A 17,873-nucleotide genomic window follows, 5' to 3' on the forward strand; every position below is an offset into this window, starting at 1 on the left:
ATTCATATCATGATCTGATCACCATACTCAATTTATCCCATATGCATGGGGGTATTGAGGTAACGATACAAAAGGTTTGCTAGGGTAGACCCTCTTTTGCTCAGACTCACCCCCCCCCCCCCCCCCGGAATCAAAATCCTGGCTACAGGCCTGGGCATGGGCGATAAAAAAAATGGTTCTATTTTTTAAAAAAAGTAGGGGGCACTAGTGATTCGATCCTAAAGTCATTTCTGAATTTTTCAAAAACAAAAAAATGGAACTTTCCAAAGCTTCCGAATCTTCGGATGCCCTAGTTGGCTGGAAGGGAAGCACTTTAGGCTGCGCTTCTCAGCAGGCTTACTTTCACCCCAAAAGCTTAGTCACACATCCAAATCGACTTCCAAGCCATCAATTTCAATGGCTCAGGGTGATTCAAATCTAAAGGGAACTTCTGACTCGCCATTGGACGTCGGAACTCAGTATGGAAGTAGGAAACATCCGACTTTAGTTCCAACTTCTGAATGGATTCGCCCATGCCTACTGTATATCCTGGGCTTGTGCCATGGTTTCACATACTCATTCAAAAAATTATTCTCTTTAGACATTTTCTATTCTTCCTGTTGGAAGTTGATATTATAGTTGTGCAAAAGATTTCTATCTAGGTATTTTCTAGGTCCTCCAGTGCAAGTGTATGGTATGCTTCCACTGGATGCAGGTCGCCTCAATAGGGTTTGCCATTTCCCACAGTTTCATAATTCCATGGTAAGTCCAAAAACATATATGCTCAAGATATGGGGGTATTTCTGTCCCCACAATGGCCATACAGATGCCTCTTGAAATGCTCATGGAAAGACTTTGATGGTGATACAACTCCGTTTCTGAGGAAATGGTATTCAGGGGCATGTTGCCCCTCTTGCTAGACTTAACATATAACCATTTATTTGCAACATGTTAAAATAAATGGAAAGACAGCCAATAGAGAAATAGAGGAGAAAAACCCCTGGATTATGGCAAACTCATATTTGATCTCCTTAAGAAAATGGAGAATAGTTACTCAATAATGGCTTCCTACACTGAGGGTACATTTACATCATATAATTATTGCAGATTGACATTACTGTAACTGCCATGGCTAAATGTTACAGAATCACAATAGCTGTAATTTTGCAAGATCTTAACCTTCTCTGCCAAAGGGTTTGTACTGTGCTAAACTACAGCGTCCAAGAATGCACAGCACTGAGCCATGCCTGTCAAAGTAGTGTCAAACTGCATGAATTCTACCATGTAGATGCACCCTTAATGGAGATCTCCATATTTTGGTAACTCTTAATGAAGTGCTTGGAAAAGTTATTTTGAGATTACAACTTCCAGAAGCCCTCAGTGGCTGGTCAGTTTTTGAGCTTGTAGTCCATAAAGCAGTTTTTCAAAGGTTTTTGTGTTTATGGCTGACATAGGTTAAGAAAAATAGCACATTTTTCTATAAATATGTAATTCATTAGAAATATGGTTAACACTTAACACTTACATTGTTGGCTTTTTCACTGTAGGACAGGTTTGCAAACAAGGTGGAATGCCAACTGTGAAGAAATGGAGAAGACCCTGGATAGCCTCATGTTGCGATACAAGACATATTTTTCCAGTACATTCGGGCTGAAAATAAAGGTAAGAGAAAATCATCTGCAAGACAAATAGAATTCACTTGCTGAGATTTCAGCAGCAGTGGTTCATTGCTGATTTTCTTGATAAGTTACTCTCACTCAAAAAGGAAGGAAGGAGGCAGAAAGGTGGAGTATGTCATTACTCAACTGAGATTGAAGCTATTAGAGGCCAACACATGCTAAAATGAAACATAATAATAATAATAACAATAATAACATTTTATTATAGTCCAAAGACCATTTTTTCTCCATAGGTGTACAAGGTATACAAGGTTAATAAGATTAACAACAGCCGACTGATTAGACACATAGATGGATAAAATTTACAACAGTTAAAATTGCTGAAAATATGGTATCTATGGACAATGAAGGCTCTTTGGCTTAAAAATGGAGATGAGCACCACCCGGATATGATTCATAGAATCATAGAATCATAGGATCAAAGAGTTGGAAGAGACCTCATGGGCCATCCAGTCCAACCCCCTGCCAAGAAGCAGGAATATTGCATTCAAATCAGCCCTGACAGATGGCCATCCAACCTCTGTTTAAAAGCTTCCAAAGAAGGAGCCTCCACCACACTCCAGGGCAGAGAGTTCCACTGCTGAACGGCTCTCGCAGTCAGGAAGTTCTTCCTCATGTTCAGATGGAATCTCCTTTCTTGTAGTTTGAAGCCATTGTTTCGCGTCCTAGTCTCCAGGGAAGCAGAAAACAAGCTTGCTCCCTCCTCCCTGTGACTTCCTCTCACATATTTATACATGATTAGACTTGAAGTCAAGGAGGAACCTTTACCTTTACTTTTAATTAAAATAGAATCGTAATACTATAATTGTGAAATGAAAATGGCCCTAAATGTGTTGGAGTTCAACTTCCACATACTACAACCAGTATGCCCAGGGATTGTGGGAATCATAGCCCAAAAAACAGCCTAGACACTGTAGCATACTTTCCTTAAAATATTATCCCTCCTTGATTTATGCTGTTCTATGAATCTGTCACATACTTCTCCCTTGCAGGGTTTTCAGCTAACACATCTAGATTCCTTTCTTGATAAACGTAATGGAAAAGATTGATTTTGGGTATCCCTTTCCACCTTCATGCTCTTCTGAACCACAGGCCTGGTAATACTCAGTCAGTGTATATCAGTATTTGCTTGTCATTATGGTGGAAACAGATTTTCACTAGTTTAAAAAATCTGAGGATCTCGGGCAGGATATCAAGAACACTGTGTGTCTCAAAGTGATTTACCACAGCTCATTGACCTCCTCTCCTATTCCACTTAGTTTTCCCTTGATTTACATTTTAATTTGTCCCTGCCTCCTTCACACCATTGCCAGCTTGTGGAACGGGTTTATATTTATCTAGGGAAATGCAGTTTGGGGATTAGAAGAAAACAGAATACAGGAAAGCGTTTTTCCAGCCATGCATAATCCCTTAATTAAGTGAGGCATATACTGGAAATGTGTGTACATACCACCCTTGACAATTAGAGGAAATATCTACAGTCTTTCCAGTTTAAGCTTTTCCCCTTCTGCACTCCTGGACTGTTTCCTTGATCTTGCATTCCTTATTTATTTATTTATTTATTTATTTATTTATTTATTTATTTAAGAGGTTTGAATGAAAAGTAATGCTTCCACCTTCGTTGATTGGGTTTGGATGGGAATATTTTAATAAACCAAACACATAAATAGCCCTTAGAAGGTGCTCTTTAACCACCACTATTCACTTTTCCACACAGTCACCAGACAATTGGATACATTTCTGCCAACGATGAACAAGTTTTCTGAAGCCGTCACAGAAGAAGTCAACAATCTGTTTCCACAACCAATTGTACACAGTTCTTCCGATAGCCAAGCAAAGCAATGATGTGACCCACACGTTCTTGAGAAATGCTGATTGTGCTTGAAATTTCTCTCTGAGTGATATGACGATCATCCTGAATCAATCTGTCAACCTTTTGCTTGTGAAACTTGGTGGTTGCTGTCACAGGCTGTCCAACTCTTTGTTTGTCATGCAAGTCAGATATTCCCACCTCAACATCTTTAAACTTACTCGCCCAATGATGCATAGTACTCACATCAACACAATCACCATAAACAGCTTGCATTCTCTGATGAATCTCCTTTGGGGTGACACCTTCTGCTGTCAAGAATTCAATGACTGCACGTTGTTTAAGTCACATTGATCAGCTGTCTGTACAGGATTGCATACTTTGCACTTTAACAACACAGCCGTTCAATGCTAAGGCTTCCCGCCAAAATGGAACTGTAGAGAAGAGTCTACTGAACAAGCCAGTACCTGCCGCATACCAGTACTGCAACTGTTGAGGAGTTACAAAGGTGGAGGCATTACTTTTCATTCAACCCTCATTTATTTACTATGTTTATACCTCGCTCTTCTCATCCTGAAGGGGACTCAAAGCAGTTTACAAATTATAGCAAAAACTCAATGCCACATCATACACACAACAATAAATACACCATATAAAATTATAAAACAGTTAAAGACATATAGACAATTAAATCATATAAATACAATAAAACAGCTTAAAACATACTTAGTGCCAAGTCTAGATTTTCCATACTGCTTGATTTTCCTATAGTCATTATTCAAGTTGCTAGATTGAGGTTGGATTCCATATTATGCTACTCCTCGAATGCCTGTGTACAACGTCAGGTCTTTAGCTTTTTCCTGAAGACCAGGAGGATGGGACCAATCTGATGTCACTGGGGAGCGAGTTCCACAGCTGAGGGACTACCACTGAAAAGGCCCTGTCTCTCATCCCCACCAGTCACACTTGCAAAGGGGATGGGACTGAGAGCAGAGCCCCCCCCAGCGGATCTTAAGGCTCTAAGGTAAAGATAAAGGTTTTTCCCTGACATTAAGTCCAATTGTGTCCGACTCCGGGGGTTGGTTCTCATCCCCATTTCTAAGCCAAAGAGCTGGCATTGTCCATAGACACCTCCAAGGTCATGTGGCCAGCATGACTGCATGGAGCGCTCTTAAGGCTCTAGTTGACCCATAGAGGGAGATATGTTCAGACAGGCAAGTTGAACCAGAACCTGGTATGCATATGCACACATTATGTTTGTTGTGCCACTTTTGTGGTTAGTACGGTCCAGAGTGACTCCCAGGTATTTGGGTGTGCTGCAATGCTCCAGTGGGATTCTTTCCCAGGTGATCCTCAGAGCTCGGGATGTTTGTCTGTTCTTAAGGTGAAAGGCACATGTCTGTGTTTTAGATGGATAAAAAAAAGTCATTTCAGACTTAGGTTGACCCTGAACAAGGGCCAGGTAAATGACCTTGGAGGGCTGTATCCGTTATTAAATTATTGCCAGTTTGAGAACCCCTGCTCTGTCTTTAGGGCATTTTCAGGCATAAGAAATCTGATTGGTGGCATTCGCAAAAGCAGTCCTAGAGGGCCATATGTAGCAACAGGCTGCCCTCTGTCCACACCTGTTTTATTAAAGCAACAGGGAAATTCGTCAGTGTTCATGGAAAGATTCATAAAAATCAGGGCCAGTTTTTAAACTCTGGTTTTGTTCATAACTGTGTCAATGAAGGCTACCTGAGATACTGAGAAGCCAAACAGCAAAGAATGCTTCTCTGCCAAAGTGAAGATGGATAATGGCCAGTCCAGTTGGTTTTTTTGGGGGGGGGGGGGATCCCACAAGCCACTTGCCGTAGGAGTCAATACCACATTAACAAATCAAATAACTAAGCTCATTTCATGACATCCCAATTCAACTGAGAAGAGACAGTTGCCCCACTCTGCCTACCAGATACATCTTGAAATATTAACGCAGTGTGTTGAATGCAACCATTTCTCCATGGCTGCTGGAGTACAGGCATCCTATGCAACCCTGATTCTCTCACTTATATATCTGAGCAGTGACTCCACCCTGGAGATAAAAGCATGAATTTTTTGGGACCACGTTGGATCATCCCACAAAACCACAGCTTGCAGCAGTGGGGAATTCCAGATACTTCTCTGCTGCTTCACAAAAGAAACATAAACCCACAGTTGAGTAATGTCACAGTTGAGTAACTGGGCACAGTGAATGGAGGGAAAGTTAACCTTTGTGAGGAATGTAAATACACTTGCACATTGTTTAATGGCAGCATTGGGCTGCCATTGCTAGAGAAATTTGAGGTAGTGTTTGAATAGCCATCTCACAACTTGTTTACATTAAAACTCAAACTCAGCCTAAGGTGGCTCCTGGCTGTCTCCATAACATTTCCATTCCTCCCTTCCATTTTAGATTAAACTAGATTATTCCAGTTGTGCTCCACTTTAGTAAAAGTCAGTTGATGCACCAAAGTTTGCTTGAAACTCTGGGATATCCCACAGCTTTGGGGCAGTGTAGATAGCAGAATTGGGTCCAATTTGTGTTGTGCAGCTAGCGGATCTTAGCCACGTCCCATGCACAAGACACACAGACGAGTAAAAACGAACAGAAAAAAAAATCTTTACTCTTAATAGCAGAGATTAAATACGAACTTGCAATGTTGCATACAAAAAACTATAAGCGATTTTCACAGCAGAAACTATTATATTCTGACAATCTGTAAGGGTGACAGTGTATTTAACATAATAACACAATCTGTTCAGGAAACTTCGCAACATCGATAACTGTGGCCAGAGTAACCAAAAATGACTGAAAGCTTGCAGTAAAGTAAAAGCTAATTAAAGTGACATATGATCATTGGTACTTTGATCTTAAGAGGGAATATTGTAAATGAAAAGGTGTGATTTAACAATCAGATTTAATTATGATATGTTTGTATTGTTTTTCCAGCCAATGCTGAAGAAGATTCTCAGCCGAGCCTGGATTTCACAGGGTGGAACTTATGATTCATTCATTACAAACATTTTGTTAATTGCTGAGGATTTTTCTAAAGATCTAACAAATCTGAAGGATCCCATGCACAAGGTAATTAAATTCAAGATATTATAACAGTGTTTCCCAACCTTCCTAATTCCACGACCCCTCATTTGTGGGGACCCCCAACCATAAAATTATTTTGTTGCTACTTCATAATTGTAATTTTGCTACTGTTATGAATCGTAATGTAAATATCTAATATGCAGGATGTATTTTCATTCACAAGACCAAACCTGGCAGAAATACTCAATATGCCCAAATTTGAATACTGGTGGGGTTGGGGGGATTGATTTTGTCAATTGGGAGTTAAGGTTGCTGGGATTTATAGTTAACCTTTGATTTTGATTTTGATTTTGTCATTTGGGAGTTGTAGTTATTGGGATTTATAGTTCACCTATAATCAAAGAGCATTCTGAATTCCACCAATGGTGGAATTGAACCAAACTTGGCACACAGAACTCTCATGACCAACATGGAAGGGTTTGGTGGGCATTGACCTTGAGTTTGGGAGTTGTAGTTCACCTACACCCAGAGAGCACTGTGGACTCAAACAACGATGATTCTAGACCAAAGGTGGTATGAATACTCAATATGTCCAAATGTGAATACTAGTGCAGTTTGGGGAAAATAGACCTTGACATTTGCAAGGTGTCGTTGCTGGGATTCATAGTTCACCTACAATCAAAGAGCATTCTGAGCCCCACCAATGATAGAATTGGACTAAACTTCCCACACAGAATGACCATGCCTTGAAGGAACTCACTGGCATGATCCTCCTCCGGCCCCGCCGCTCTCCCTTGTCTGCACATGCGCATCACGCTGCCATGCATTGAGCATGCCTGCTTTCCCCTCCGCGCTTGGAGTCTCAGAAACAGCCTTCTCCTTGATTGAGAGGCCGGCTGAATGATATATTTTCCATCTCTGCCTTTTGTAGCCAACCCATCAATCAATCTATGATTTTTTCCCCCTGGTTTTGGGTATACAGGATTTTCTCAATGAAGTTCACAGGTGTGTAGTTAAGGAATATATCGCACAAATCCTCAGACCAAGACGCAGAATGAGAAGAATAAAAAGGGAAGAAGTCAGCAACATAATGCACTGTGAAGCTGCAACTATAAATTACGCTATGCAAAATCTGGTGAGTAAATTCCACAAATTGGTATCTCTAGCGTGGAAGTGGACTGAAGTGTCTAATGCTAACAGAGTACTATGTAAACAAATAAACCCTTTTTGGGCTTGTGGTCATTAAGATTATGTAACCAGAAATGTATATTAAAATCTCTGTGTAAATATTTAACACTTTTAGAGGAAATGTGAAACATTGGTCACCATAACACAGAGGTGGCAAAAGTGAAAGCCATGCTACTTTTCACCTCTCCAAGTGCCACAACCAGCATTCAATTGATTTTTTAAAACCCTTTGTATAATATAATATTTTTAAATGTACACATAGTCCACAAGTTACAACCAAGATAGATTCTGCTGGTTTGTCCTTGAGTTGAATTTGTACATACATGCTTTGGATAGCATAGGGAAGGGTTAACAGCCCTGTGGTGTTTATTTTGCTATCTTTTATCCTGGTCAGAAGATTTCCCCCTTACATTCTGTCCCTGTGATAATTGGATTTTTTTTAAAAAAAGTGGCTTCTTGTGGAAACAAGGATTGGTGAGAAAGCTTCAGTGGAGGCCTCTTTTCCCCATGATAATTCTTTCAGGAGTGAATTTCTCTTCCGAGAGGTAGATTTCTCTCACTTCCTGTTGTCTCACTCTTGTCTTTAACTATAAGTCTTTTGTAAGTCAGATGTTTGTAACTCGAGGACTGCCTGTAATCTTGGTTTATATTTCTGTAAGCCACTCTTGATCCCATCCCAGGAGGAAAATTCAATAAGTAAAGTAATTTAAAATAAAAATACTGTCATATTTTGCCTTATTGAACTTTGAGATTGAGCCCCTGAAACAATACGCAAAGATGTGAAATATTGAAAATGTCAAGACCCAGAAGCCTTAAAGAAGCCCAACACATTGAAAAAGGTCCAAGACCCTTTCTCCCTCCTACCAGTAGTAGCAACGCTACCATCATGCTGAACTACAACAGAAAATGTACTCAAATTATAGATGAGGTGATGAAAAGCAATAAAGGATTATTTTAAAAGTGGAAAATATAGACTATACTCCAGTGGTAATCTGTCTTTCTGACTTCAGAGAGAAGGTATCAAGTTTGCAACTAAAACAGCTTAAAGTTTTGGAAAATGGAAATATCCAGATCCTTTTGGAAGTTTTATAATCTCTGGAAAGGCATGACCTTGTTAGAAGTCATAGCCTTTTTGAGAATGATCCCATAACCTCTTGTTAAACACATGACCTGTTAGAATCAAACTTTTAGGAAAATGGCATTCACCAGCATTCATATATATGGAGCAGAGTTTCAGAAGTGTTCCTTTTTAGTTGCTCAAAAACATCCCCTTTCCCTTAAAACCTCTTGGTTTAAATCATTCTCTCAAGAGACAAAAATAAGTAGACTTCTTTAAAAGTAACATAGTTGGTTTACTCACAAACTTCATGTATTCAGCATACAGGCACTTTGCATATCGACCCAGTTACAAATAGGATTTGAAGTAGTTTCCCTGTGTAGGTAACACAGGGCATCTTTCTTAAAATCAATACTCCATAATCTAAAGTTCTGAGATTCTAATAGAGTCTCTGTAGTCTGTTTCAACTAACTTCTTAAATCATACATCTGTTTCTAATGAAGTCTCTAAGCTGAACTGTTTCTAACATGGAGTCTGAGCCCTGAACAAGCCCAAACCCGATCAAATAGTCTGCAGCCCCTCCCACTGCAAAGAGTTAAGGTAAAATTGCATACCAATACACACATGTAGAATACAATAAGCAATTATATACATAACAAATAACTAGTGGAGGCTTGAGAAGGTTACTATTTCCAACATAAGGCATCAAAAGAAAGAGAGAGAGATAACCAGCACCCATCAGACCATATCCTTTGTTTCACATAAAATTATACAAAATGGTTTGTTCCTGGTAACATTTTGGAACTTTTGCATGTTGGGACTGGGTGTTTGTCGTTAACTGCCATAAAGCAAACTTTGACTTGTGACAATTCAATGAATGACAGACCTTCAAGTCACCCTATCTTCAACAGCCCTACTCAGGGCTATGACTTTCTTGACTGAGTCCACCTGGAATTTGCTCTTCATGTTCTAAGAAAACACAATAAAATTCATGGGGTTGTCACAAGTATACAGGGGATTTAAAGGCACATTCAGACACACCTGTTTTCTCATGGTACGTCTCAGTGTAAGTAAGAGTTTTGGCTTGAATTTCTTTCACACTCATTTATTTTAGTTTTGGCAGTCTACAACATCCACTAATTCACTCCTATTTAAATGCCTATGGTAACTAAATGCAATAAAATTTACACAGGAATTCTTTCATATCTAGTTTAATTGTGGAGTACCATTCAATTGTGGGCTATCAAGCAAACAAGAAATAAATTGTTATGCCCAAGCATTCTTCTTGGTATCCATCCATGACATAAATCTGTCAGCCTATGTTGTTGTTCATTTGTTCAGTCGTCTCCGACTCTTCGTGACCTCATGGACCAGCCCATGCCAGAGCTCCCTGTCGGCCGTCACCACCCCCAGCTCCTTCAAGGTCAGTCCAGTCACTTCAAGGATGCCGTCCATCCATCTTGCCCTTGGTCGGCCCCTCTTCCTTTTGCCTTCCACTTTCCCCAGCATAATTGTCTTCTCTAGGCTTTCCTGTCTCCTCATGATGTGGCCAAAGTACTTCAACTTTGTCTCTAGTATCCTTCCCTCCAGTGAGCAGTCGGGCTTTATTTCCTGGAGGATGGACTGGTTGGATCTTCTCGCAGTCCAAGGCACTCTCAGCACTTTCCTCCAGCACCACAGCTCAAAAGCATCGATCTTCCTTCGCTCAGCCTTCCCTAAGGTCCAGCTCTCACATCCGTAGGTTACTACAGGGAATACCATGGCTTTGACTAGGCGGATCTTTGTTGCCAGTCTGATGTCTCTACTCTTTACTATTTTATCGAGACTGGACATTCTCTCCTCCCAAGAAGTAAGCGTCTTCTGATTTCCTGGCCACAGTCTTTGCTGGAGCTGTCAGCCCATATTTAATTGAAAAAGAGGCCATAGGTTATTTGGCTTTAAAAGCAGGAAGAAACAAAGTGCAACCTCTTATTAGAGTTATTAGAGAAAAATCTTGTGTTGACTTTTGTATTTGCTTTCTATTATTTTATAGCCAGAAAGACATTTAAAAGATAAGATCTCGGTGTTCTTTTTTTTCTTGTTCTTTTTCTCTATTATTTTTTTTTTTTACATTTCTATTCCATTTCATTACAAAATACAACCATGAAGAAAAGAAGGACTCCGGAGATGGGGAGCACAATGGGGAGCACAACAAAGGAAATGAGGAGAAATAAATATATGGATTATAGTGATTATAAGTTTCAGTTTTCAAGTGTAATTTTGCGGTGGGGAAGTTTTTAAAGGCAGAATGTTCTGTTTCTTTCATATGTTCTTCATTAATCCACCTATCAAGGGTGGTCTCTCATTCCATGGCTTTCTTCCAGTCTTTTTCTAGTTATGTAGCCTGATCCAGCATTGCTCTTTGTGTGTTCTTAAATTGTTCCTGTTTTATAAAGGTGGCCAAATAAAAATAATAATTTTACATTAACACAATTTGCCCACTTTGACATGGACTGATGGGACTTGAAACAATTGAATCATAGAATCACAGAGCTATCAAGTCCAACCCCTGCCAAAAAGCAGGGAAATCACATTCAAAACACCCCTGACTGATGGCATCCTGCCTCTGCTTAAAAGAAGAATGCAACAACTTACCTCCCAAAGAGGTGATTTGAGAGAAATATATGCAAACTTTACAGCCATTCCTCCCCCCACATCTGCAGTTATGAATTCATGGATTTGATTAACATGTTCTCTCTAGAAATTTATAGGTTCTCCAGCATGACAGGAGGACAGGAGCAGGATTCAAAACGATCTTGACAGATTAGAGAGATGGGCCGAAACTAACAAAATGAAGTTCAACAGTGACAAATGCAAGATACTCCACTTTGGCAGGAAAAACAAAATGCAAAGATACAGAATGGGTGACGCCTGGCTCGAGAGCAGTACGTGTGAAAAAGATCTTGGAGTCCTCGTGGACAACAAGTTAAACATGATTCAACAATGTGATGTGGCGGCAAAAAAAGCCAATGGGATTTTGGCCTGCATCAATAGGAGCATAGTGTCTAGATCTAGGGAAGTAATGCTACCCCTCTATTCTGCTTTGGTTAGACCACACCTGGAATATTGTGTCCAATTCTGGGCACCACAATTCAAGAGAGATATTGACAAGCTGGAATGTGTCCAGAGGAGAGCGACTAAAATGATAACAGGCCTGGAGAACAAGCCCTATGAGGAGCGGCTTAAGGAGCTGGGCATGTTTAGCCTGAAGAAGAGAAGGCTGAGCGGGGATATGATAGCCATGTATAAATATGTGAGAGGAAGCCACAGGGAGGAGGGAGCAAGCTTGTTTTCTGCTTCCCTGGAGACTAGGACGCGGAACAATGGCTTCAAACTACAAGAGAGGAGATTCCATCTGAACATGAGGAAGAACTTCCTGACTGAGAGCCATTCAGCAGTGGAACTCTCCTCCCTGGAGTGTGGTGGAGGCTCCTTCTTTGGAAGCATTTAAACAGAGGCTGGATGGCCATCTGTCAGGGGTGATTTGAATGCAATATTTCTGCTTCTTGGCAGGGGGTTGGACTGGATGGCCCATGAGGTCGCTTCCAACTCTTTGATTCTATGATTCTATGACTTCCTTAGGTAATTCTGGAGGATCTAGGGATTTCTAGAGAGAACATGTGTTCCACTGTGACTTTGTGGTCAGCTTTCACTGGAAGGTGACCATCAAGTTTGCTGAGAAACCTAGAACTTTCTAAAAAAAAAAGTGGTCTCCTGGGTAAAAAAAAGTAAGTAATTTCATTATTTGCAGTTTTCATTTCCATGCTTCAACCCCAGCAAATGTGGAGGTATGACTGCATTAACATACCCTCCAACTGTCCAGATATATTTTGTTAAGGATATGGCGGCATTAAGTGTAACTTATATACTGTGTAAGTTTTAGAGAGATTCATTCCTTATGGAGGCTCCTTCACACAATGACCAAACTCCCCTAAAAATTTACCTTTTCAAGCTGCCTTCCTTTATCCTCATATTTTACACCTCTGCTTTAGAAGATGATGTCATTGTTGTTCATCTGGCTATTGTCACTGTCCTTGATTCTCCATTGGCCACTCCATGGATGTATTCGTGAGATAGCATGAAAGATTGGTTTCAGGGAGGATGGACACAGGAGACATGGCATTGTTTTCCCAGCAGAACTTTAGGTTTCAAACTTCCAGTATCTTGGCTAATGTTGCAACACAGAGTATCTCCATCCAGTATTCAAGATGCTCCAATTAATTCCTGCTCTCCCCATGGCACCCCATCAGCATTTTATTGTCATGGAACTGGTTCACTTTTTATTAGGCAGGTTTTGGTTTGGTTTTTAAAAAGGTTTTCTCGATTTTCTGCCAAAATTTAATTAGTAGTCCCCATTAGAGTTACTTACTTACTTACTTAGGCGATCCCTTGTTGGACGAGTAAGATGGTCTTCCATTATGGATTTCCTTGTGGGTCCGTATGTGGCTGTGGAGCCCTATTCTTGCTCTGCATCTTCTTCCGCAGTGAGGGCATTGGTTTCCAGGTGGAAGGCGGTCCCAGTCGGGGTTGGCTTGACGCGCCTTCCTCCTGGCACGTTTCTCTCTTTCACCCTCCACTCGTGCCTCCTCAAATTCTGCAGCACTGCTGGTCACAGCTGTCCTCCAGCTGGAGCGCTCAAGGGCCAGGGCTTCCCAGTTCTCAGTGTCTATGCCAGAGTTTTTAAGGTTGGCTTTGAGCCCATCTTTAAATCTCTTTTCCTGTCCACCAACATTCCTTTTTTCCGTTCTTAAGTTCGGAGTAGAGCAACTGCTTTGGGAGACGGTGGTCAGGCATCCGGACAACGTGGCTGGCCCAGCGGAGTTGATGTTGGAGGACCATCGCTTCAATGCTGGTGGTCTTTGCTTCTTCCAGCACACTGACGTTTGTCCGCTTGTCTTCCCAGGAGATTTGCAGGATTTTCCGGAGGCAGCGCTGATGGAAACGTTCCAGGAGCTGCATGTGACGTCTGTAGACAGTCCACGTCTCACAGGCATATAGCAAGGTTGGGAGGACAATAGCTTTATAGACAAGCACCTTGGTCTCCCTACGGATGTCCCGGTCCTCAAACACTCTCTGCTTCATTCTGGAAAATGCTGCACTTGCAGAGCTCAGGCGGTGTTGTATTTCAGCGTCGATGTTGACTTTGGTGGAGAGGTGGCTGCCAAGGTAGCGGAAATGGTCCACATTTTCTAATGTTACGCCATTAAGCTGTATTACTGGCATTGGAGAGGGATTGGCTGGTGATTGCTGGAACAGCACCTTGGTTTTCTCAATGTTCAGTGACAGGCCAAGCTTCTCATATGCTTCTGCAAAGGTGTTTAGAGTGGCTTGTAGATCTTCTTCTGAATGCGCACAGACGACATTGTCATCAGCATACTGGAGTTCTATAACAGCTGTTGTTGTAACCTTGGTTTTGGCTTTCAGTCTGCTGAGGTTGAATAGCTTGCCATCTGTCCGATAGATTATTTCCACTCTGGTGGGAAGCTTCCCATCAACAAGGTGAAGTATCATAGCGATGAAGATGGAGAATAGAGTTGGGGCAATAACACATCCCTGTTTGACACCGGATTCCACTTTAAATGGGTCACTTTGGGAGCCATTGCTGTCCAAGACTGTTGCCATCATGTCATCATGGAGGAGCCGCAGGATGTTCACAATTTTGTTAGGGCACCCGATTTTGTGGAGGATGGTCCAGAGAGCGCTGCGATTCACTGTGTCGAATGCCTTTGCAAGGTCGATGAATGCCATGTACAGAGGTTGGTTTTGTTCCCTGCATTTTTCTTGGAGCTGTCGTGCAGTGAAGATCATGTCCACGGTTCCTCTGGAGGGGCGGAAGCCATTCTGAGATTCTGGGAGGGTGTCTTCTGAGAGGGGCAGAAGGCGGTTTGCAAGGATTCTTGCGAGGATTTTCCCAGCGGAGGTTAGAAGGGAGATACCTCGATAGTTTCCGCAGTGTGTTCTTTCCCCTTTTTTGAAGAGGGTGATGATGGTGGCGTCCTTGAAATCTGCTGGGATTTTCTCGGTCACCCACACTTTTTCTATGAGCTGGTGGAGTTGGTGTGTCAGCTCGGGTCCTCCCTCTTTAAAGATTTCAGCAGGGATCCCATCTGGTCTGCTGGCTTTGTTATTCTTCTGTTGGCTGATGGCATTGCTGACTTCTTCCAAACTAGGCAGTGCTGCAAGCTCATCCCTGGTTTGTTGTTGTGGGATTTGTGAGAGGACCTCTTCGGCCACATTGGAGCTGCGGTTCAGGAGGCTTTGGTAGTGTTCTTTCCAACGTAGTGCAATTGAGTTTTGGTCCTTCAGGAGTTTGGTCCATCTGATGAGCGTAGAGGCTGTATGCCATGGTTTCTTGGTCCGTAGATGACCTTTGTGGCTTTGAAAAATCCCTGAGCATTATGGGTATCTGCCAGGTGTTGGATTTCTTCGGCCTTCTTTGTCCACCAGATGTTCTTGAGTTCTCTTGTCCTTCTTTGGACCTCAGCTTTTGCACTGGCATAGATCTTTTTCTTAGCAGCACAGTTGATGTCTCTCTGCCATGCTTGGAAGGCTTTCCTTTTCTTGTCAATTAGCTGTTGGATCTCGATGTCATTTTCATCAAACCAGTCTTGATGTTTCTTGGTTTGGTATCCAATAGTTTCTTCTCAGGCTTGAATGATGGGGGTCTTCAGTTTGTTCCAATGTTCCTCAACATTTTCGTGGTGTACTGTGGGTAGATGGTCCTTGAGTGCTGTTTGGAGATGGGCTCGTCTGGAGGGCTCCTGAAGGGCTTGGGTGTTCATTTTGCACCTTGCCTTCCTTCCTTGGAGTCTGCGCTTGGGAGCGATCTTGATAGCCATCGAGGATCGAATTAGCCTGTAGTCAGTCCAGCAGTCGTCAGCACCTGTCATGGCTCTTGTGAGGAGCACATCACGGCGGTCTCTGGCACGTGTGATTACATAGTCTAAGAGGTGCCAATGCTTTGACCGGGGGTGCTTCCATGATGTCTTGAACTTGTTTTTCTGGCGGAAGAGCGTGTTGGTGATGACAAGGTTGTGCTCCGCACATTTGGTGAGAAGCAGGATGCCATTTGAGTTGCTGTTTCCAACCCCGTCTTTTCCGATGGTTCCTGGCCACAGGTCGAAGTCTCGCCCGACTCTTGCATTAAAGTCCCCCAGGAGGATGATTTTGTCCTCCTTAGGTATCCCCGATAGGACGGTATCCAGCTGACAGTAGAATTTCTCCTTGATGTCTTCGTCAGCATCTAGTGTTGGTGCATAGGCACTTATGATGGTTGCCCGTTGGTTTTTGGCAAGATCGATTCGGAGGGTTGAGAGTCGTTCGTTGATGCCAGAGGGTGCTTCGGACAGATGTTTCATCAGGTCATTTCTGATAGCGAAGCCAACTCCGTGCATTCTTTGGTCTTTTTCGGGCAGTCTCTTCCAGAAGAAGGTGTAGCCTCCTTTTTCTTCCTTCAGCTGTCCCTCTCCTGCTCTCCGGGTCTCCTGAAGGGCTGCTATGTCGATGTTGAAGCGTCCCAGCTCCCTTGCGATGATGGCAGTTCTGCGTTCGGGGCGTTCACTGCCACTGTTGTCCATCAGAGTCCGTACGTTCCACGTACCAAAGTTCATTTTCCTTTTTTGGCCGCAGGGTGGTGACCCCACTGGACGTGGCAGTCCAGTCAGGGATAAGTGAGGCAGACTATGTTTAGGGCACCTTTTCTAGCACCCTCCCCATGTGGGGTGAGCAGAGTGGGTCCTCAAAAGGGCTGCTCAGTCGCGGATACAGCTGCCGAACTACTCAACTGCCTCGGACCTTGAGGTAGAACAACTGAGTCTGTACCCACCGCCCATGTGCCAGTCTGTGACTAGGGGCTTCCAGATTTCACAGTCCTGCCCCCGTCGCCACTCGCTGATCGCCATGGGGCTTTGGTTGGTTTGTTTTTATTTTCTTTGGAAGACGCCTGTGCGTGGGTTTTTTTAATGTGTGGAGGTCAGTGCACAACTGATCAACACACAGACTTCACAGAGTGAGGTTCCACTGGTGATGTAGTTTAACACAATGACCGTGGCTTCTCAGTCTGTTGCAGCCTTCTTCCGCCTTCGCAGCCGTTGTAACATGTACCATGTTATCCTCCGCCTGCTCCGCCGTTGAGGTCTTTGGGTCTTCGGACTGTGCTTGGTCTGGAACCTCCCCCGCGGCCACTCCTGGGAGTGCACGACTCCAGTTGTTGTGCCTACAGGTTCATCGGAACGCGCAAGCCCCCTCACCACGACAAGGTGACATGGAATCAATATAAGTGTAAATCAATTCAGTTTATGTTAAAGGTTCCTGGACCATCTTAACAGCATCCACCCAAACATCCAGTTCACCATGGAAAAAGGAAACGAAGGAAAACTGCCTCTGAGGATGCTTGCCATCGATGCAGGCGAAACGTCAGGAAAAAATGCCTCTAGAACATGGCCATATAGCCCGGAAAATCCTACAACAACCCAGTGATTCCGGCCATGAAAGCCTTCGACAATACATTAAAGTTTGTCTGTTCAAACTTCCTGTTGATTAAGTGGGTCTGATCCTTTAAGGCTTTTCAAGGGTTTTCTTTTGGACTTCTAAAAGGTTTAGGGTTTTCATTAGCTTGCATGTACATGGGTGATGCAAAAACGGAGTCAATGTTAAGCTGTTTTGTTTCACTTTGTACTTTTGCAAACAAGGGAGTTCCCTTTCTAACAGTTTACTCTTGTGAAATTTTGGCTATATGATGACCACTTCCTGGATTAGCTAGTGTTGGCAGTGATGTTTTCTTGTATCTTTGGCCCTATCTACACATTATGTGGTCAAGGTAAACGTATATAATGCAGTTCAGTGCAGTTCAGTGCAATGTAAACGTATATAATGCAGTTCAGTGCAGACTCATATGATGCAGCTGCATCATATGAGTCTACACTGACCATAACGTGCAGCTTCAATGTAGATGGGCCCTTTGCTTTAAACTGTAGCTCTGATACCAAAGATAAGCCTGGCTTAGGAAGGGCTGAGTACATTCTAGGAAGAAAGTGGAGGATACAGAATAGAGGAGTGAGATGA

At 42.6% G+C, this 17,873-nt stretch overlaps 1 protein-coding gene across 1 annotated transcript in view; it reads left to right on the forward strand.

Moving 5' to 3' along the window:
• The window catches only part of EXOC3L4 (exocyst complex component 3 like 4), a 69,185-nt gene that overhangs the window by 45,225 nt on the left and 6,087 nt on the right, over positions 1-17,873 (forward strand). The window contains exons 9-11 of the mRNA XM_060755105.2: positions 1,527-1,641; positions 6,437-6,571; positions 7,509-7,661. Of these exons, the coding sequence (XP_060611088.2) occupies positions 1,527-1,641; positions 6,437-6,571; positions 7,509-7,661 (403 nt within the window). The remainder of the gene's footprint in view (positions 1-1,526; positions 1,642-6,436; positions 6,572-7,508; positions 7,662-17,873) is intronic.

Source organism: Anolis sagrei, chromosome 1, assembly GCF_037176765.1.
Source record: "Anolis sagrei isolate rAnoSag1 chromosome 1, rAnoSag1.mat, whole genome shotgun sequence".
NCBI classification, from domain to species: domain Eukaryota; kingdom Metazoa; phylum Chordata; class Lepidosauria; order Squamata; family Dactyloidae; genus Anolis; species Anolis sagrei.